The following is a 22,409-nucleotide window of genomic DNA, read 5'->3' on the forward strand; positions in this document are numbered from 1 at the left end:
AAGCTCACACAGTTATGGACATTGAGCTTCCTCAATTGTTTGCTTCCTCCCTCTGCTTGTCTTTCCCTTGTAGCCAGCGACTCTACCGAAGAATCTGTTACGTGAAAGCAACTTCTGATACTTAGCTCTGTTAAAGCCTTGCAATAACGTGTGATTGTATAGATGGCTCTGTCTGAGATTCCTGGCATGTGACCAAGATCAAGTGTTGATAATGTTTTGCTGATGGTTCCTTCACTGTTCAACAGATGGGATATTCCCCTGTCACTGACTCTCTTACAGCCGCGGAGAGACAGTTGCGTGATGGGAACATCTGACTTACCAAGTGCAAGCATGCCACTGTCGGTTACATCAGCTCCTGCGAGATTCAGTGAAGTTAACTTTCTGAGGGCTGAAACAGAGTTGAGGCAAGAATCTGATATACTTTTGCAGCTTCCCAAGTCGAGCACCTCAAGATTGCCACACAACCCCAGTTTCTTCACGGCTTCGCTGGTTATGAGAGGGCACGTCGAGAGTCTGACCTCTTGAAGAGAACAGGAAGACCCTGTGACATCATGGAATGCCAAATCAGACAACAGGAAGGCACCTCGTACTTCAAACTTTTTCAAGTTCCGACATGAATGAAGGAGCGATGCAAAACCAGCGTCNCGGCTTGCTGAGCCATCTCAGTGCTCCACTCGTTAAGCTCACACAGTTATGGACATTGAGCTTCCTCAATTGTTTGCTTCCTCCCTCTGCTTGTCTTTCCCTTGTAGCCAGCGACTCTACCGAAGAATCTGTTACGTGAAAGCAACTTCTGATACTTAGCTCTGTTAAAGCCTTGCAATAACGTGTGATTGTATAGATGGCTCTGTCTGAGATTCCTGGCATGTGACCAAGATCAAGTGTTGATAATGTTTTGCTGATGGTTCCTTCACTGTTCAACAGATGGGATATTCCCCTGTCACTGACTCTCTTACAGCCGCGGAGAGACAGTTGCGTGATGGGAACATCTGACTTACCAAGTGCAAGCATGCCACTGTCGGTTACATCAGCTCCTGCGAGATTCAGTGAAGTTAACTTTCTGAGGGCTGAAACAGAGTTGAGGCAAGAATCTGATATACTTTTGCAGCTTCCCAAGTCGAGCACCTCAAGATTGCCACACAACCCCAGTTTCTTCACGGCTTCGCTGGTTATGAGAGGGCACGTCGAGAGTCTGACCTCTTGAAGAGAACAGGAAGACCCTGTGACATCATGGAATGCCAAATCAGACAACAGGAAGGCACCTCGTACTTCAAACTTTTTCAAGTTCCGACATGAATGAAGGAGCGATGCAAAACCAGCGTCGCTGACTTTTGGGAACCCACCAAGTCTCACTGACTCTAAACCCCTGCAAGCCTCGGAAAGAAGAAATATACCCATATCGTTTATCCTCTTAAACGATATCTTGCGGTTATAACAAGTTCGAACCAGAGAGAGGCTTGTGAGTTGTTGGCAATAACCCAGAGCCTGAAGCCCAGTGTAAGTCAAGTCACTGTCAGGAAATGGCTCTTTTTCAGGACGGTCTTCAAGGTCCAGGTTGACAAGTTGAGGAAGAGATCCTGTGATAGCTATGATTAGCTTGTCAGATATCAAGTCCAGCACAAGAGACAGGCTTTGCAAAGTAAAAGAGGGTGAAGAAGAAAGCAAGGCACTATAATTAGCCTGAGATAAACAAGTTCCAGTGACTTTGAATCTGTTCATGAGAAGAATGGCCTCAGACTCAAGCAGTGGTTGTAACCTTAGAACTTTGAGAGTTTCTGGCAAGGAGAATCTAACAGACTGGAAAGCTGTGGCATCTACTAGGATACCTCGGATATTAAGTTGCAGAGACTGCAAGCATCACAAGAATATAAAAACCCAAATTCAATTTTCACACTTTCTCGCTTCTTCTGACCAATGGCCTCAGCAAGCTTTTTAACAAATTACCTCCAGATAAGGACACCCGTTAAGCATCTGCGTCAAGTTAGACTGAAACACAGCGGGAGAATCCAAGTCTGCCATTTCCAGGGTAAGAACCCTGTCATAATAACCGAACCCAACAAAAAAACAAACTTTTTAATTTACTCACTATCACAACTTCAACTCTATAGCTCTAAACTCAATGCTTCTGATCATCAAGAAAGAGTGACTAACAAAAGCCATATCCAACCCCAATATGGAAACACTGAGGATTCAATCATGTTAATGAAGTGATAAATAAACATGGAGCAAAAGCACGAGAATTCTCATTGAGGCACCTTATTGAAAAGTTCATGGGGGAAGACGGAATCAATACCGGAGATTTGGGCAGAGGCTGCCAATGGAAGTGAGGACGGTGGAGGATAGAAGTGAACACCTGAGCAAGTGAAGTTCCTGGAGATGTGGGCCAAGAACCCCACGCACAGAAGCAGCGTTAAGGCGGAGACAATTCAGAGTTAAGCTACTAAGCCCGATACAACCACGCATCACGTGATTCAGAGTCTCTTCGTCCGGAGAGAAAACCTAAAAACAGAATTCGATAAATTTCAAATCTCTTTTCCGGAGAAAGACGATCTCCAACAAATTTCAGTGAATCGGAAACTCACAGAGAGATCGAGAGAGGTAAGAGAAGGGAGGACGCCGGAGACAACGGCGGAGCGGAGGGTGGTGGAAACGCAGGCGACGGAACAGAGATTCTCCAGATCTAAACGCTTCAGAATCTCCTCCGCTAACACGGATCTAGTCACTTCCTCCATGAGTGAAATGGTGAATTCTCCTCTTCCTTTCAATTCAATTTCCAGAATCTTCTCTCCAATTGCTACGTTCTTTTCAATCTTTCTTCCCCTTTTGAGCCGTTGACACGAATCTAAAGACGAAAGGGGTTGTTTGGACGCAGGAATATTCATATCCTTACCCGACTTGTCCGGGTCAGTGGCGATCGGTTTATATACAGTAATCCGGTTCAGTTTGAACTTCGTTTCGGATTTATCATGGTTAGTTCGTTTCGGATTAATCATGGTTAGTTTTTTCTTGTGGAAACTATTACATGACCGACCACTCATATTCCAAATAATAACATCTCCAATGTTTTTCCTTATTTTTACCTTTAAAATAGAGTAACTCTATAATAGAGGTTACTTTTACTCCAATAGATACCTTTATTTGTTCCTCTAAAAATGAATATTCCGTAGAGATTTATTTTTTATTTTATTATTAATACCTTTTACTTAGAAAAGTTGCAAACTAACCCATTTATTTTAATATTTGTAAAACTTTCATAAAATTGTGATATTATTTAAATTTTTAACATTCATAAATATTATTTAAATATCACATTTATTAAAAGAAATATATTGCATCATATCAAATAATAAAAGTGTTAAAAGGTTAAGGACCATTAAATATATAATTTATTTAATGTTAAAAGTTCAAGAACCATTTTATAAATAAAAAAATTCAACTTTATTATAGAGGAAAAAATAGAGTTCTTCTATATATAGAGTAAAAAATAGAAATCTCTATTATAGAGGTAGAAATAGAGATGGGTTGGAGTAGATTTTACTCTAAAACAGAGTTAAAAAGCAAATATAGAGGTGGGTTGGAGATGCCCTTAGACCATCTCCAATGGTTTTCCCTATTTTTACCTCTAAAATAGAGGAACTCTATAATAGAGGTGACTTTTGCTCCAATAGTAACCTCTATTTTTTCTTCTAAAAAAGAATATTCCGTAGAGATTCATTTTTTATTTTACTATTAATACATTTTACTTATAAAAGTTGCAAACTAACCCATTTATTTTAGTATTTGTGAAACTTTCATAAAATTATGAAATTATTTAAATTTTTAACATTCATAAATATTATTTAAATATCACATTTATTAAAAGAAATACATTGCATCATATAAAAATAATGTTATTGGTGGATCCAGAAGTAATTTACCAGAATATTAAATAATTAGTCTTTGTTGTATTAAAAATAATGTTATGGCATGAATAAAAACTAAAATATTTAAGTTATTTATATTTAATAAGATTTTATAAAAAATTTCTTTTGCAAATAATAGTCTCAAATTTTAAAATTGTTTTTCTATACAAAAACCTTTAAAAATTTTCTATACGAAAACCTTTAAAAATTTTAAACCAAAATATTAAAATTAGTCAAATTTAACTTTATAATCAATTATCCTATTAATATACTTCATTAAATTATTATTAAACTATTTAAATATATATTTTATTTATTTTGATCATAAATATATAAGTGTTAAAAGTTCAAGGACCATTTTATAAATAAAAAAGTTCAACTCTATTATAGAGGAAAAAATAGAGTTCCTCTATATATAGAGGAAAAAATAGAGATCTCTATTATAGAGGTAGAAATAGAGATGGGTTGGAGTAGATTTTACCCTAAAATAGAGTTAAAAAGCAAATATAGAGGTGGGTTGGAGATGCCCTTAGAAACTTTTTTTTTGTTGTCATCGAAAATTTTACTATTGAAACCATTACAACTTAGGATTACAAACATATGCCGGTGGAAAAACATGATATCTCTCCGGAGTCTAAATCCGGCGGAAAAACAAGATATCCCTGGAGTCTAAAGTCCTATGTAAAGGAAACTAACAACTGGATATACAAGGCTATTACAGAGATAGAAGGAGAGACCAATAATAGAAACATACCAAAACGAAAACCTCGACAAAGAAGGATTATACCAAGCCCAGCCCTGGCTCTAAGGGTGTGCCGACGGTGCACAAGAACCGGGTCCCATCATTTTTCAACAATTTTACTAAGCATTTTAGGATCCAAAATTTCCAAGTTTAGAAAATATATAGCATAAAATTTTTATTTATTTATTTTGGCACAAGGTCCAATTTTGTTTTGAGCCGGGCCTGACCAAGCCCAACAAGGAATGCTAACTTCAAGAGATCCTTTGCTTGTACAAATCGAATATGCCTTCGGCTAACCTTCGAAAATCCATTCCTCCTCTAAGAAACTGCCTAAAAGTAATATGACTCCTATGCTAATCTTCATAATCCTCAAAGAAAGAACCACTCATTGTTCTTCACACTTTCTTCAGAATACGGCGACGTCGTATACAAGGCGACTTTTTTTGCACCTAGGTAGAAGCAAAACCCATTGGACCAGATCTCGATCAGATCTGAAAAGCAGAGAAAAGGAGCGAAAAGTCTAAACTGGGTACCACAATTCTCAATCAAGGATAGCGGAAGATCAAACCAGAAAGAACCCAAATAGAACTCTAAAGGACGCAAAAGAACTTGTAGGCCTGACAATCACCACGACAAGGATTCGTTCGTTCATCAACAAGCATAAACTGGGAAACTCAACTTCTATCCAAAAGACAATATGAAACCTAATCAACTAATTCCGGAAAGATATTGCCTTTTCCACATCCCGTACCATGGGAGCAGAAGAAAAGGTAAACAACACCATCTTTGAAACTCAACCAGCCTACTAATTGAAACAACCAAATCGATTCCATCTAACCCTAGCAAAACAGCAAAGAAGAAGGGCTGGATAGTCGGTTTACTGGACCAAAGAGATCACATATTCGCAAATCACTTTCTAAGACAGAGCAAACAGTAGATCTACAGATCTTCGAAGCCCAAACAGACAACTCTCTCTGGAGATGCTGACCACCTGCCATGCCTCCAAAGCTCGCCGAGATGAACCACCGTCACAGCCTGACGAAACTCTTCTCTACTTAACCACCAGAGGTAAGACGAATCGAGGAAAACAAAAGCTAAAAGAAAAGGAAACTACTGGGTACCCTCTCACGGCTGCGGCGAGGAGTGCCGGTCACCGGAGAGGGCAAATGAAAACCAGATCTTGGATGGATGGTGGCTGATTTTGTGTTTAGGCGAGAGAGAAAATTAGATTTTTTTTTTCAGACGTTTCAAAAGAAGATTAAAAAAAAACACCAAAATTTTGACAATACATCTAACTGTTTAGAAACTAATTCAGTCAAAAATATAAAAGTATTTATTGATGGATATTTTAAAATTAAGCTGATGATGAGTACATAGTTTTTTTTTTCTTTTAATAGTTTTTCACTGCAGATCAAAATTAAAAAAAAAAAAAATGGTTTACAAGTCAAAGTTCATACCAAAACCATTAAATAGACGATGCATGATTCCACCGTATATCCCTGAACCATCATGTGCCACATTCATCATCGGTTCCTCATTTCGGTACGTATTATCGGGATTCTGATCATAAGCTGGTATGTTCGGCAGTTTAGAGAGTCCGGTCTTATAAACCCGAGTCAGATCAACTTGTGGAGTAAACGAAGTGATAGGCATCATCTCCATAGATGTGATGACTGAAGAAGACGGAACAGGAGCCCGACTGGTTCGATTGCCATGATTTTGAGACATTGTTATACCAGACCGATTCCTTGGACCGGAAGTGAGTCTACTACGTGTAGGTGGGGGAGGATGGTTGTGAATACCATCGTACGAAGTCACAAGTATCTTAAAATCGTCTGCTCCTCTCTCCACATGTTTCTTCACGTTGCATCCATTGACTGTGCATTTGAAGTAACTCCTGCGATTAACATATATATACAACATACAAAAAAAATAAACATATTAATTTGGTAAAACGTCTGACTAATCTTATATTAATATATATATATATATATATCAAACGTATATATATATATATATATATCAAACAAAGTCGTTACGAATAAAATAAAGAANTATCGGGATTCTGATCGTAAGCTGGTATGTTCGGCAGTTTAGAGAGTCCGGTCTTATAAACCCGAGTCAGATCAACTTGTGGAGTACTAAACGAAGTGATAGGCATCATCTCCATGGATGTGATGTCTAAAGAAGAAGGAAGAGGAGCCCGACTGGTTCGATTGCCATGATTTTGAGTCATTGTTGTACCAGACCGATTTCTTGGACCGGAAGTGAGTCTACTACGTGTAGGTGGGGGAGGATGGTTGTGAATACCATCGTACGAAGTCACAAGTATCTTAAAATCGTCTGCTCCTCTCTCCACATGTTTCTTCACGTTGCATCCATTGACTGTGCATTTGAAGTAACTCCTGCGATTAACATATATATACCACATACAACAAAAATAAACATATTAATTTGGTTTAACTAAAACGTATATATATATATATATATATATCAAACAAAGTCGTTACGAATAAAATAAAAAAGTCCAAGTGATCACTATAGACAAGAGACAAAGAAGATGGTGGGGGAAAGAACAACCTAGGATTAGGATTTCCTTTGACAACCTTCTGTCCGTATTTTCTCCAGCGAAAGCCATCTTCTGGATTATCTTCATCGCTTTCCATCTGAAGTATGATCCTTTGTGCCTTGCTTGTTCTTGTAGCTCCAATCATGTTTGAGGATACCTCAAATCGCCTGCAAGAGTTAATGCAATGGTTTAACTTATATAAGATGTTTAGTTATTATAAATTACGATGTTATTTAATCACTTTTGTTTGGAACCTTCTCTTCGGAGATGGAGGTGCATCATCAAAGTCAGCAAAGTCGTCAACATGATCAACCTCTTCCTGTTCCTGTTCCTCGTCCTCTTCCTCTACTTCTATCTCTACCTCGTCCTCTTCATCTTCATCTTCCTCTTCATCTTCATCTTCATCTTCTTCCTCATCTTCATCTTCATCTGCATCTTCATCTTCATCTTCGAAGTCTGTTTCATCTTCGTTTTCATCCTCGCTCTGACTCTCCAAAATGGAGTTGAAGTTGACATTGGTATCGCCAACGATCTCAGGTTCAAAGGAAGGGACAAACGGAGCACCAATTGGGCGCTCAACATGAGGTTCATAAGATGGCATATAAATTGACTCTTCCGTTAGAATGTCATCAAAAGCTGTCTCACATGTAAAAAAAAACAAACAAATAAATTAAAGATTCATAAAATAGAAAATGGAAGCACAGTTGAGACAAAAGAAATTCTATTACCGTCTAGAGGATGCGGATCAACACTTATAGATTGATAAGGAAGATCGTTGTTGAATATCATCGCCGTTGCATTGTCTTCACCGGAAGGTTTTACCATCTCTTCAGGTTTGTAAGTTGTGGCTAAAGACTGAGGAATGATCTGGATATAAGAAGGTACAAAAGACAATTACAGTTAGGGTTTAGGATTGAGTCAAAGATTCCGATGATTTCAACCTTATTAATTATGTAAATATGTAACAAAGATTAAGAGAAAAACATTTGAAACCTTCTTATATATGAAATGCAATAAAGTTTTATATGGTCCATTTCAAAATCTATCCGAATATCCTTTATTTCCAATTTTCCCATAATATATATTCAGTCATAACAATATAAACCAGTCTGGGACAACAAGATTCATGAACCAGCCATTTCTTAGTTGTAAACGCAAATGGGTATGATATTTTTTTAAAACGTAAACAAAAGGAAAGAAAAGATTCTTTGTTTACCAATATATAGATAGTAATATATATATATATATATATAATACAATTGAAATAACATACATAAACATATTCCCAAACAATGATTTAATCACGGATTCATTTAACTATTTTTATGATATAATTATATTCTTTTAATTGTTTATCATAAACGCAAAAGACATTCCTACGTACCTGTGATGAATCAGTGACCATTTTGGGAGATTGCAATAGTATTGATGGGCTAAATCCTGGGGTGATTGCACCGATAGGAGAAGGAGCAGCCGAGCTCCTGAAAAATGCACCCAAAGGACTTCTGTTTTCTATGTCGAGTCTGGGAAGATTAAGTCCTACTTTTGTAGCTAATCTCTCGCCGAGACCAGGTCTTTGTCCGGACTGATCAGCATGGTCTCTTGGTAAGTTGGTTTGAGGGAAGATCTGAGAGATTGGATTCAGACCATCGTTGGTTTGACCCATCATCGCCAGTATCGTTCTTGGGCTAGGAGTGGACAGTGGAGTCCAACACGACGTCATTTCCACGAAGTTGCCATCAAAATCACTCATTTTTGGAAAAATCTATAAGATTTCAAGAAATACAGTGTTAATGTTAAAACTGAAATTTTTATGAAATTTAGAATAAAAAAAAAAGAAGGAGTTGTAAATTAATGAAAAGGTTTTGGATGTAAAAAGGAGATACCTTTTCTTGAGAGGAAGCCGAAAACTAAGAAGAAGAATACACAAGGGGATGCGTTTTGCACATAGGAGGAAGTTGGTGTTCTTATATAATAAACTTCGAACCCATATTATTTTGGTAACACTTTTAACTGGTCAAACTTTCGTCATCCAAGTATAACAATCCCTAATGTGTTTTTTCTTATTTCTATTTTCTACCTCTTTTTTTATTTTTTTCTCTTTTTGGAGAGGTAATGGGTTTATCATCATCTGCTAAATAGTAGACTAAACTAAATTTTATAATAAAACACTGAATTCTAATGTTCATGGTCAATCTAAATCCTATCAACAATAACCGTTTTAAATAAAATTATCTATATGTATCTGAAACATCAAATCCAATCAATGTTATTTAATATAGCGGAGCTAAACTAAATTGAGTATCACCGTGATCTTATATTTATTAAATCTTATAGTTCACATATTAACATAAACATATGTATATTTTAATTCTTTTAGACCATATTAAAAAAAATATCCACCTATCAGTTGTTATTAGTTTTGGTTTTATACTTTTATATCATCGATGTATCTAAACATCATTCAAGTAATGTTATTAATCAAACATCATTGAAGTAATGTTATTAATATAACAAGTAAAAGTAGATTAAATATTACCATGGTTTTTTTTTGTCGTCACTGAATCGACAAGGTCCAATTCATAATCAGTCTCTACTACACGAGATAACATGACTTAGTGGAGTCAAACTCCGGTGAAATCCTTCGCAAAAGTGGTGTTATAACCATTTGACTAAAGACACTTCCCAATATTACTAGAGTCTTATATCTGGTAAATTAAATTAAAAAGAATAACAAAAAAATAAATTATACATAAATTTGAATTAGTTAAACTATACGATTTGCTTTAGAACAATTGCCATTTTTGATATAATTATTTACTTATATTATAAAATAGTGTTTTAAACCCCATTGAATATTATTAGTCCAGTCAATTTTTATATAAAAATATAAAAGATACTACTAAATTTTAAAAAAGTATTTTTGGATTCACCCCCTCTTAATTAGTCAACCAAAATATAATAACATGCCATGTAATACAATTTTTTTTTTAATCAAAATTAAAATCATAAAAATAAATTAAATTAAGAAAACAAAATCTGTAGACTTTTCATTAAATGAGTTTAAATATCAGTTTGAATTTATATAAGATGATTATGATTTCAATTTTCAATTAAACGAAATTATATGTCGGTTTTAGCTTACAAATAAATATTTAGGTTTTAGGTTTTAGGTTTTACAAGTAAACGAGATTCTATATCGGTTTAAGTTGATAAATGAGGATTATGGTTTATAATCAAAAGAGATTATGTCTCGGTTTAAGTTTATAAAGAAATATTATAATTTATATTTTATAATTAAACGAGATTATATGTCGATTTGAGTTTCATAAAGAGAATTAGAGTTTAGATTTTATAATATTAAACGAGTTTCTATGTAGGTTTGAGTTTATAAAAGAGAGTTAGAGTTTATATTTTATAACTGAAAGAGATTATATATTGATTTGGGTTTAACGAAATTAATATTTTTGTTAATAATTTTTGTTTTAATATGTTTATTTATTTAAATTTTAATTTTATTTATATATAGTATGACATGGTGCCTTTTCGTTGGTTAAAACAAAAGAAGGTGAGCAAAAACATCTAGAGTATTACTCATTTTTCAAAGTGTTGCTTAGTACTAAACTCTAGTTAGATTAAAACTAATAAGATCTAATTCATATGAATTAGTATTAGGGATTCGACCGATTTGATCATATTGTAAACAAAAACATTTTGGTTATTTTTGGTTCAGTTTCTATCTTAAGTCGGTACTACAAATATGGAAATTACATAAATATAATCCAAATGTTGACCAAGGAAAATTGGAAATGAATAAATTTTATAAGAGGTCAAAAAAAAAAAAAAAATTATGAGAAAGATTGATTTCTTTAAATAGCTAAGCAAGTGCATGTTAGCATGACATATCCTATGCATTGCCCATCCACCGTTGATCTATTAAAATTACCCACAACTAGTAACTAAATAAGAAGAAGGATTTAGGAATAGATTATTTTATGTTAGGACCAATTTCTACTATAAATCAGTTTCTTTTGGCTATTATAAATTTGATGAATAGTATTAGGGGTGGATCCTCACTCCCACACAAGGCACGGCCCAAAAGTGTCCATGAAAGTCTAGGAAATCATCAGGGTAGTGATCGGAGCATGTTGATCTTTTCAGTGGACGAACCGACACAACTTCTTATAAATATAGACGTACGGCACTTGAAAAAGAGGATCAGAAAAAAGAGGAGAAAACGGTTAGAGAAACGACACGCAATTAACGGTAGACTCGTCGATAGCTTAAGTTGGACGAGCTAGTTAGCTCGTCTTTCTCTTCGACTTATTTTCCTTTGTTGTCTTAACTCGTCAAGTCCAGTTTGTAGCCTAACCTTTATGTGCCCCGACACCGAATTATAAAGAGAATTTCAATACCTTTTCCACCAAACTAAATCTCTAATTGTGACCGATTTGGACATCAATAATTTGGCGCGTTAGGTAGGGATTTGGACATCATCAACAATTTGGACATCAACGATTTGGACCAAGGAGTAATAGCCAAACTCTTCTCGGTGCTCCCTCTGTCTATTAGTCTCGGCCTCTAGAGTAAGCTTTAACTCGTCGCGCAAGGTCTCGGATTCTCCCAGCTTGGAGCGAAGTTTGTCCCTCTTAGCAAGCAACCCGCTTCGATGGTGTTCAAGCTTAGAAACTTTGTCGCTTAACCTTCTGGTTCGAGCAAAGAGCCTCCTCGAGCTGACTTTCGAGCCGCTTTACTTTCTCAGAAGAAAGATCAGGGCGCACAGTGGATGCTGAACGAAAAGATTCCAAGTCATGAAAATGACGCTCATAGCGAGAGGTCGTGCGATTTATCAAAGCTACGAGCTGCAAAAATTCAGAGGAGTTCAATGCAGGAAGCCAAAATATATTAAAAAAAAATAATACCAATAGTCTTCTGTTCAAAGACAAACCTCGAAAGAAGCCTTCGTAACATCAGTGACCCGAAATGAATCCTGCGGAATAGCTTGGCGCAAGAAAGAGGATCAGAGGGAAGAGAGCGGGTCGCGGTGGTATGATTAAAGTCCCACTGGTAGTCCGTCTTTTTTTGCCTCTTTGCCGAGTTAGGACAGACCGGGCTCCCACCTTCCTTCCTCTTTTGAGGAGTCATAGCATCAGCCCGGTCGACGACGACGTCAGGGCGACCAGAGTTATCCCTCATATTCCCCTAAGGAAGCGTTTTGACCAGACCAATGTGCCGGTTAGGAGGTAAAGGAGAGGGTGCTACGACCTGCTTCCCCTCACGGGCATCGACGAGATGAGCATCACGAGTTAGAGAGGAAGCCTTTTTAGACGAGCCGACCTCAGATGATGGGCCGTCTGAACGGCCGCGAGAACGAGGTGGGTCTGAATGAGGTGTGTACGAGGTCTTAGAAGCCCGGCGAAAATGAGCAGAAACATTTGGAATCTCCATATTTAGCCTTCCCATTTCTGCAAATGGACTATCATTTAGGGAAGCAACAAAAAAAGACGAGCTCAACTACCTACAGCTTGCTCTTTTGTTTCAAAAAAAAAAAAAAAGAAGCATATAAATTACTCATTAGTCGAGTGGATTTCTTCTTTGGCGGAGCTTTGTTCTTCTTCGGTTTAGTTCCTGGCCATATGTAGGGACTCACAATCTTTATCGCGTCAATCTCAGCTCGAAAAGCAGGAGGATAAGGGAGAAGGCACCTCAGAACAGCAACTGCAAAATAAGAAGAGAATAAGATCAATGGCAATACCTGAGAAGCAAAAACAAAGTTATAGAACAAAAACGGCTACCGGGCGAAAGGTTCCACCCAGAAAATAAGGGAATCGTAGGATCCTTGATGACCCCCATAACCACTTTCAGAAAGAAGTAGGATCTTCCCCAGTTATAAGTCTTCCCTTTTGCCCCTTCGAGGAGCAATAGTCTCTTCGAGCTAACGTAATAAACACCGGATTTCTTCGTCCTGTTAGTTGGCATTAATCAGGTAAGCTCTTCAAAATGGTCGACATTAATTTTGACGCCACCTGCCTCGACCAGAATCGAAAGGCCGACCGCGTTTCCAAAAGTTGCCGGAGCAAATTGATAAATCGCCGCCTTACGATTAGCAAAATACGCCATTAGAAAGGAGGGAAGGGGAAAAGTAATCCCGCACTCGGTTTAAAGCTTCTCCGAGAGACAGATGAACCCCTCCAGAACATTCCAAGGTCGATGGTTCCCCTCTGGGTTAATAATAGCGAGCTGGGAGGACAGTCCGCCGATGTTGACTGCTTTCAAGGCCGAGGCGAGCTTGGAGGTGTATTTAGGAACGAAGGAAAGAATGTGCCTCCTAGCCCCAGGAAGGTCGGTAATGACTGGAAGTGATCCGCGACTAACAACACAATCTGCTAGGATGTCGGAATCGTCCAAGTCTTTGTCAATAAGAGAAGGAATCTTGCAAGAAAGATGAGACGAGCTAGAGGTAGCCGCACCAGAAAATATACAGCGCTGAAGCTCGGACAACTTGGCCATATCGGAGTTAGATGACGACGAATCCAAAGAGAGCTGACTCGGTGTTGGGGACCTCGCCTTATGATGATCGGATCTAGCCAAACCATCAGAATCAGATGAAGTATCTTGGCCGAAGGTGGTTCGTTGCAAAGGAATCAGACGAAGTGGACCGGAGAAACATGAACAAGCCTTGAAAACGGAAAAGAATAGACCAGTAAAAAAGATGAGAGCAGAGAGAGTAATTCGGAGATGAAGTGAGGAAAAAGAAGGAGAAGCGGGGTATTTATATGAAGAAAGGAGAGGTCCCCGAGGTGTCATCATTACGGATCTGGGTGTTAGACGACATTTTAGTTTCCGAACTTCACGCGCCATAAGGTTTACGCGTGACGATTTGACAGCGCCCCTCGAAGACCTAGAGATCTCACCCGCTACTCTTCACTTTCCCCATATTTGTCCACCCGAAAGACCTTTCAGATGTCCATTCTTTGTTCGGTTCGGATCTATCGCGTCGCCTAGTACCAGCCAGAAGACAATTAGTATGAGAAAAGGCGACTGGCAAAGTAGATCTCGCCGGACGACCAATAAATAGTCGGACGTTGTGACAAAGCTCTCCGCAAAGCTACGAACTTAAGATGGAGGGAATACTGTTAGGGGTGGATCCTTACTCTCACACAAGGCCCGGTCCAAAAGTGTCCATGAAAGCCCGAGAAGCCATCAGAGTAACGACCGGGACATTTTTGTCTTTTCGGTGAACGAACCGACACAACTTCCTATAAATATGGGCGTACGGCACCTGAAAAAGGGGATCAGAAAAAGGAGGAGAAAACGGTTAGAGAAACGACAAGTAATTGACGGCAGACTCGTCAGTAGCTTAAGTTGTACGAGCTAGTTGGCTTCGTCTTTTCTCTTCGACTTATTTTCTTTTGGTTTCATACCTCGTCTAGTCCACTTTGTAGCTCAACTTTTATATGCCTGACACCAAATTATAAAGAGAATTCTGATATCTTTTTCACCAAACTAAATCTCTAATTGTGACCGATTTGGACATCAACAAATAGCTAAAGCAAATAATGTGTTTCTAGGTTAATTGATAGATGTTTTTTCTTTTCTTTTTTTTCTTTTTTTTTTTTTGGTTTTATATAATTTGTACAAGTTGTTTCATGCTAATTTTAAGGTCTTAGGTTTGATACCTCTATTTATTGTATCTCCTTTTTGATAATGTTTTAAATCCACTTAATATGATTTATTCCCCATGTAAAAATATGCTTTGAAGCCGATCGATCTTCTAGTTCATTGGTTCGGCAAGAGAAGAGAAGCTAAAGCTAATCTTGTATAGAAGTTCAAGGTTTCATATATGCTACGATCGTTAGTAGTCAATGGCGGTGTTTCCTTTTCCTACAACTGCATCTGCTTAGTGCATATGACAGAATCTTATATTTGGGTGAGCCGGACCCTAAGCATGTGTCTCCCTCAGCCTCTCAATAACGGCATTAGAATCTCCGCCCATAATAGCCCGTTTGCCGAAGACAATGATCGCACTAGACTAGATACAAATCCTTCTGTTCTGCATTAGCACTAACCTAAATTATGTTCTTGAATTTTTGAGCGTAACGTGATCCTTCCTGAAACAGAACCTGGTTAGTTGTGTAGTTCTTACATTAGTCGGCTAACTCAGAGCGTGAATTGGGAATCAAAGACTTTATATACAGTTATACAGAGACGCACTATGATATCTATATGTTTGATTAGAGTGATATGATATTATGTTCAATGTACTAGCAGCTTGGACGATACGGTAAACGAAATAAGATATGAAGAAAATTCTTATAAATGAGCTATCTCTAACAAAATATAGTTCTGAAAGTAAACGTCATGATCAAATAATTTCTTAACTGGGAAACGTACAAAGGTTTACAAAGGTGAGGAAACTTCTATTACCGTGTATGACAAGCAAGTTAACCAAAGGCAAAACCCTCCAAGCCAAATCAGAAGAGCTTAACAGTAACAGCTGCCGACAATAACTCTTCAATGTCTGTCTACCTCATCTTCCCAATCGTACCGTCTTTCTCAAGCTTCGTCGGTTATATACACTGGACACCAAAATTTGGAACAAGTAACAAAGCAATCTCAGTCCTCTCTAAGGCTCCTTATCTCGGGACTCTTCCACCAACGGAGTTTCCTTAAGCGAAAACTCATCGAGACTTTCGTCTTCTTCTGTGTCAGTCTTAAGCTCTTTGAACATTGCCATCACTTGAATCATTGTCGGCCGCTTAAACGGTCGATCATCCAAGCATTGAGACGCGATCTTCAAGTAATTAAATAGCTCAGCATCGCCTGATTTCTCGGTCACAAGCTCCGGATCAAGAATCTCAGTTCCTCTTTTCTCTCTATAGAGCTGTTTTGCCCACCCGACGAGGTTATTATCTTCCCCAAACTCCCCTGGATCAATGGGTTTCTTACCGGATAGAAGCTCAAGAAGTATCACTCCGTAGCTGTANAAAATTCTTATAAATGAGCTATCTCTAACAAAATATAGTTCTGAAAGTAAACGTCATGATCAAATAATTTCTTAACTGGGAAACGTACAAAGGTTTACAAAGGTGAGGAAACTTCTATTACCGTGTATGACAAGCAAGTTAACCAAAGGCAAAACCCTCCAAGCCAAATCAGAAGAGCTTAACAGTAACAGCTGCCGACAATAACTCTTCAATGTCTGTCTACCTCATCTTCCCAATCGTACCGTCTTTCTCAAGCTTCGTCGGTTATATACACTGGACACCAAAATTTGGAACAAGTAACAAAGCAATCTCAGTCCTCTCTAAGGCTCCTTATCTCGGGACTCTTCCACCAACGGAGTTTCCTTAAGCGAAAACTCATCGAGACTTTCGTCTTCTTCTGTGTCAGTCTTAAGCTCTTTGAACATTGCCATCACTTGAATCATTGTCGGCCGCTTAAACGGTCGATCATCCAAGCATTGAGACGCGATCTTCAAGTAATTAAATAGCTCAACATCGCCTGATTTCTCGGTCACAAGCTCCGGATCAAGAATCTCAGTTCCTCTTTTCTCTCTATAGAGCTGTTTTGCCCACCCGACGAGGTTATTATCTTCCCCAAACTCCCCTGGATCAATGGGTTTCTTACCGGATAGAAGCTCAAGAAGTATCACTCCGTAGCTGTAAACATCCCCTTTGGCTGTACACCGGAAACTCTGGTAATATTCCGGTGGAACGTATCCTGGTGTACCCGCGAGCGTGCTCACGCTCAGATGCGTGTCTAGAGCGCTGACCAGCCTCGCCATCCCGAAGTCCGAGACACGTGCTTCGAAATCTTCATCTAGAAGAACATTGCTCGACTTCATGTCTCTGTGGATTATGTGAGGAATACAGCTATGGTGCAGAAACGCTAGCCCTCTTGCAGCTCCAATCGCTATCTTCTTCCTTGCGGCCCAATTAAGAAATATTCCACCTTTCTTGGATGATTTCTCGTGAAGAACGGTTTCTAAGCTTCCCCATTTCATGTATTCGTAGACAAGAAGCCTCTCTTCACCAACCTTGCAATATCCCAAAAGCGGAACAAGGTTTCTGTGTTTGATTTTCCCAATTGTTTCCATCTCAGCCATGAACTCTCTATCACCTTGTCCCGTCACCCGAATCAACTTCTTGATTGCTACAAGAGATCCGTCTCTGAGTTGAGCCTTGTAGACTTCTCCAAACCCACCAGATCCGATCATAGTCTCTGCGCTAAACCCGTTTGTAGCTTCAAGAAGATGCGCGAAAGTAAGCTTTCTCAGAGGCTTTTCGAACGTAGCAACGTTGATGCTAAGCGGTTCAGGGACACTAGAGAGCTTCCAGCTACAACTTCCGGAAGTTGGAAGGCTCTCAATGTATTTATCCCTCTTCTGTTCCTTTTTCTGAACTTTCCTAACTTTGTAAAGCGCCATGATTAGCATCACAAGGCACATGAAAGAAAACGCGATTCCAGCAATCACAGCGGTTGCAACAGTTTGCTTCTTTGCATGGACACGGGAGGTAATGGGCCGACGAGGAGCTGAACCGCATGGACGCAAAGGAACACCACACAGACCAGAGTTGTTTGCGTATCTTGTGACAGGGAAGGTTGTAAGCTGACCTCCAAATGGGATTGGACCGGTGAGGTTGTTGTTAGACACATCGAGATCACTGAGGAAAGAAAGCGATCCCAGCGATCCGGGTAAGTAGCCTTGAAGATCATTGTGAGATAGATCAAGAACACCAATCGCTTTCAATCCTCCAAGACTATCCGGGATGGTTCCGGTTATCCGGTTATGTCCCAGATTCAAGACCTGGAGATAGCCCATGTTACCATAACCAGGAGGTATAAAACCTGAAACCCCATTGTACGAGATGTCAAAGTAGATCATGCTTCCATTAGCTGAGAACGTGTACATTGTCATGCCCGAGTATATTCTTGTCGCAGGACACGAATGAACCATTGGAAACCGCTCTAACCGCTCCGCACGAATACCTTCAAACTCTACTAACCCTCCTGCACCTCTACAGTCTGTTCCACCTTCGTTCCTAACAAACGCAAACTGTTTACCTGAAACACTCCCTGGCATCACTAACCCGGCCTGACTAGCCAGCTCACCCGGGAGGTCCCCAGTTAAACTGTTGCTGTTAAGATCGAGCCAAATCAAGCTCTTGCAGTTCCCTAGCTGGCGTGGAACGTTCCCGGACAAAGAATTGTTCCCGAGCTGCAAGATTGCTAACTTGGAAAGATTACCGATTCCGCTAGGGATTGTACCGGTCAAACGGTTGCTTGAAAGAGAGATCCAGATCATGTTGGTGCATCTCGAAATCGATTCAGGGATAGAACCGGTTAAGAGATTGTTGTTGAGGATGAGAGTTTCCAAGTTTCCACCTTTAACACAAACACCTTCTGGTATACTTCCAGTGAGATTGTTCGCCCACATGACCAAATCAGTCAGATTAGGTAACATCCATACCTCTTTCGGAATCGGACCAGTGAGCTCATTGAAGCTGAGATCAATCGTTTTTAAGTTCTTGCATTTACCAAGCTCCATAGGAACTGTTCCTGAGAGGTAGTTGTTGGCTATGAGAATCTTTTCAAGAACCGGCGAGCTTTGCAGAGAGCAGAAACCAGACGGTACATCTCCGGTGAAACCATTTGAGCTTAAATCAAGAACACGAAGATTTGAACAGTTGGTGAGTGATATGGGAACAGAGCCTGAGATGTTGTTGTAAGCAACGTATGGGTAAGTGATTCCGGTGATTTTACTCACGACGGTGGTCAAGAAATCGCCGGAGAGGTAGTTGTTTCCGAGGTTAAGGTTCTGTAACGAGACGCAGGCGGCGAACTGTGGAGGAAGCTCGCCGGAGAGAGCGTTTCCGGAGAGATCAAGAACCTCTAGTGTTTTGCAGAGTAGAGAAAGCTCCGGTGGGATTTCGCCGGAGAAACGGTTGTGAGCTAGAGAGAGGTGTCTCAGGTTCTGAAAACCTCCCCAATATTCTCCGCCGGGGATTTTTCCGGCGAGATTGTTCCGAGAGATGTTCAACGTCTCGAGGAATTCACAGTTCGGTAGAGTAATCGGGAACTTATCGCCGGAGATATTGTTCTGTGAAAGGCTCAAGAAGGTGAGATTCCCACAGATCCCGAAACTTAAATCGGAGAAGTCGCCGGATAAGTTGTTGTGAGTGAGATCAAGATACTTCAACGACGCCGGTAAATCAGAGATAAAACTCTCCGGGATCTTCTCCGATAAGATATTGTAAGAGAGATCAACAGTCGTCAAGCTCTTTAAAGACGACGACGGAGAAAACCCTAATTTTCCGGCGAGCTTGTTGTTTGAGAAATTCACAGAAACCAGATTCGAGCATCTCGAGAAAACGTAATCCACCGTAGAATAGTCTGAGATCGAGTTGGAAGACAAATCCAGAGCTTGAAGATAACAATCAGAACCAGACCAGTCTCCTCCTATAGAGGAAGAGGAGAAATAGTTTCCTTGCAGGTAAAGATTCTGGAGATTAGGCAACGCAGTGAGGTTAACTAGGTTTAGGGTTCCGGTGATTCCACCGTTTCGGAGATCTAATCCGACGATACGACCGTCGTCAGAGCAAGAAACGCCTCGCCAAGAACATGAACCGCGACCGGATTCGTATTTCCAGTTACCAAGAACGTTGCTGGGATCAGATTTCACAGAGAGTTGCTTGAACGCCATTAGAAGAGCAGTTTCGTCCAAGTCGGAGTTGATTAGGTGTTTGCTCATCACAAGAGAAGTCGTGAAGAAACAGAGGATCAACACAAGCAGCCATTTTTGCTTCATTTGGCACACCCAAGTGTTCGATTTAATTCCTTATAGAGGTTGAAACTCAAAGGAGTAAAGGATCTTCTTTTACGGACATGAATGAACCCAAAAAAAAAAGTTTAATCTCCTCTGAAAAAAAAAAAAACAGAGTGAGGAAAGTTGATTTGAGAATAGCAACAAAAATAAAAAAGCAATCTTTATCAATGAAAAAGTTGATTCTCTGAATAGGGAACCTTGTTCAAGAAGAAGATGACGAAAGAGTAGAAACTAAGGGTTGACGGTGACTGAAGCAGACAGAGTTTCGCTGATGAAGAAGACAACAGAGGTCGTTTTTTAGATACGGTTTCTGATCAAGTACGATGTTGCAGAGATGGTCGGATTTTGTTAGATTTTTTTTTTTTTTAGTATCTTTCCAAAACCAGATGGTTTAAGATTTCGTAGCAAAGAGAGAACTCTCGTGAGTTTTACAACATAGAGAAGAAACTTTATTTTAGCATGAACAACATCACTCAGAAAAAAAAGATTATGAGAAGAAAAAAAACAAGAAAAAGAAAAAAAAAATCTTCTTTTTATCTTTTGCGTAATTGAGGAGTTTATAGCTCTGTTTACAAAGAGATATCAAAGGTCTAATTGTAAAGCTAATTATTTCTTTTAGTTACTTTATTTTTATTTTCTCTGTGTGGGGTAATTTGCAAAAGCAACAGAGAACAAAATTTAAAATATAATAATAAGAAAAAATGGCAAAGAGGAAGAAAAAAGGCGAGAAAAAGGAAAAGTAGATAAAATAAAATGAGGACATATTATCCTACGGAAAAGAAGAGAAAACATAATCATGATACTAAAGATTAATTTCCTCTTTATAATCTCTTTCTAATTATCAAATTTTGTATTAGTTTAATCTGAAAAAAAACAGTATATGGTTTAACTCACGAATGAATGTATTTGGGTTGGTTTACAAAAAGTTTATCGTAGACTCTTTCGTGTAACATATTCTACTAAGTACTAATAATGAGTTGTCATCAAATCAAATTTAACTCTGACCAAAAAAATGTGAGATACTTACAATTTCCTACATTTACGAACACTCTTGATAATCTGTAATGTGGTACAACAGCTATTTGTTTTTCTGTTTTGCCCGTTGGTGACAAATCTCAAATTGGACTTTTTGAAACACTTGGATTCGATTCAATAACGTTACTAATAAATAATTATCTGCCTTTATCTTCACTTTTTTGGGGTTAGATGAATTAACCGGCACGTATAGGTGGTATAGATATGTAGGTCTCTCGTTCCCATATATAAATAGTAACCCCCCTAACCTAATACAAAGAACATAAAATATGATAAGTTTGACGATAATTACGATAAAGGCCTACTTTTTTCCTTAGTTCTCGTATGTTTCTACGCATTTATGCAACTTTCTAACCCTACACGGCACGAATGCTTTAGTACTATCATAAAGCATTCAACAAATATTGTTCTTTGGTCCTAGTTTTCCTCTTGTTTAATAGTTTTGTGGCCCGACGTTTTGTATTTATTTATGTAGTTGCCGCTTAACTTTTTGCCACCTTAGCATTTAATCCAATTTCTTACCTTAGCACATACTCCCTCCGTTTCATAATATAAGATGTTTAGAGAAATATTTTTGTTTCATAATATAGAATGTTTCCAACTTTCTATGCAACTTTTAGATTAAATTTATATTTTATATTATGTAGACTTGTTTATGATTGGTTAAACTTTTAAAAAGTAATTATTTCTTAATATGCGTGTTTTCACTAAAACATCCTATATTTTTGAAACGAAGGGAGTATATAGATATACTAGTTAGTCTTTTATTCAAGGTGCATTAATAAACTAAGAGAAGCCACCTAAATATCTCTTTATAATACATGTATACACATTTGATTTAATTAGATTAAACAAGTTGAATAAGTGTTTGCTAAGTCCAATTTGAGTTCTATGTAAATAAATCATTTGTAGAAAATTTTACTCTAAATGTCGTAAATTTTAAGTTTGTGAGTAAAATTTATAATTTTGTGGATAAACTTTTTACACTATATGCATGAATAAAAAAGAGAACATTAATTATTATAATCTGTAACATTCACTTCTAAAAATGAGCTATAAAGTACAAATTATTGGGAAAAAACAAAAAAACTTCTTGAAATGTTAAAGAACAGTTTATTATACACATAGAAAACAGAGGAAAACAAAATAGCTTATGATATAAAAATTATTTAGCTTCCGTGATGTCCAATGTAAATGACAATAGGGGTCGGAAAATTTTGAATACAAAATTAAGGAGGAAAAAGACAAGGTCCTAGAAAACCAATTTAATAATAATAGGTTAGATAACAAGAGAAATAAAATAAGAAGGGGTTTTTATGAAAAGCTGGAAAC

The 22,409-nt window shown here is 38.2% G+C and overlaps 3 protein-coding genes across 5 annotated transcripts in view; all 3 read right to left on the reverse strand.

Moving 5' to 3' along the window:
- Nucleotides 1-2,829, reverse strand: part of LOC104758843 (F-box protein At-B) — a 4,252-nt gene extending 1,423 nt beyond the window's left edge. The window contains exons 1-4 of one of the 3 annotated variants that reach the window (XM_010481798.2): nt 2,583-2,829; nt 2,294-2,499; nt 1,945-2,035; nt 999-1,848 (exon numbers count right to left, since the gene is read on the reverse strand). In XM_010481798.2, the coding sequence (XP_010480100.1) occupies nt 999-1,848; nt 1,945-2,035; nt 2,294-2,499; nt 2,583-2,732 (1,297 nt within the window). In that variant the 5' untranslated portion in view covers nt 2,733-2,829. Of the gene's footprint in view, nt 1-661; nt 1,849-1,944; nt 2,036-2,293; nt 2,500-2,582 lie in introns of all 3 variants that reach the window. The other 2 variants (XM_010481799.2, XM_019239780.1) reach the window with 2 other exon arrangements.
- Nucleotides 6,082-8,966, reverse strand: LOC104760038 (probable WRKY transcription factor 10). Its single transcript, XM_019239061.1, has 6 exons — nt 8,598-8,966; nt 7,942-8,080; nt 7,703-7,849; nt 7,468-7,600; nt 7,225-7,380; nt 6,082-6,541 (listed from the first exon to the last, which is right to left on the reverse strand). Exons 1-6 carry the CDS (start codon nt 8,964-8,966, stop codon nt 6,082-6,084), a joined length of 1,404 nt encoding a protein of 467 aa, XP_019094606.1.
- On the reverse strand, nt 15,508-20,604 carry LOC104758844 (serine/threonine-protein kinase BRI1-like 1). The gene is made up of 3 exons (XM_010481800.2): nt 20,240-20,604; nt 16,881-20,135; nt 15,508-16,199 (listed from the first exon to the last, which is right to left on the reverse strand). The coding sequence occupies exons 2-3, from the start codon at nt 20,022-20,024 to the stop codon at nt 15,840-15,842; spliced, it is 3,504 nt and encodes a 1,167-aa protein (XP_010480102.2). The 5' UTR covers nt 20,025-20,135; nt 20,240-20,604; the 3' UTR covers nt 15,508-15,839.

The sequence above is a fragment of the Camelina sativa genome, chromosome 17, assembly GCF_000633955.1.
Source record: "Camelina sativa cultivar DH55 chromosome 17, Cs, whole genome shotgun sequence".
NCBI lineage: Eukaryota > Viridiplantae > Streptophyta > Magnoliopsida > Brassicales > Brassicaceae > Camelina > Camelina sativa.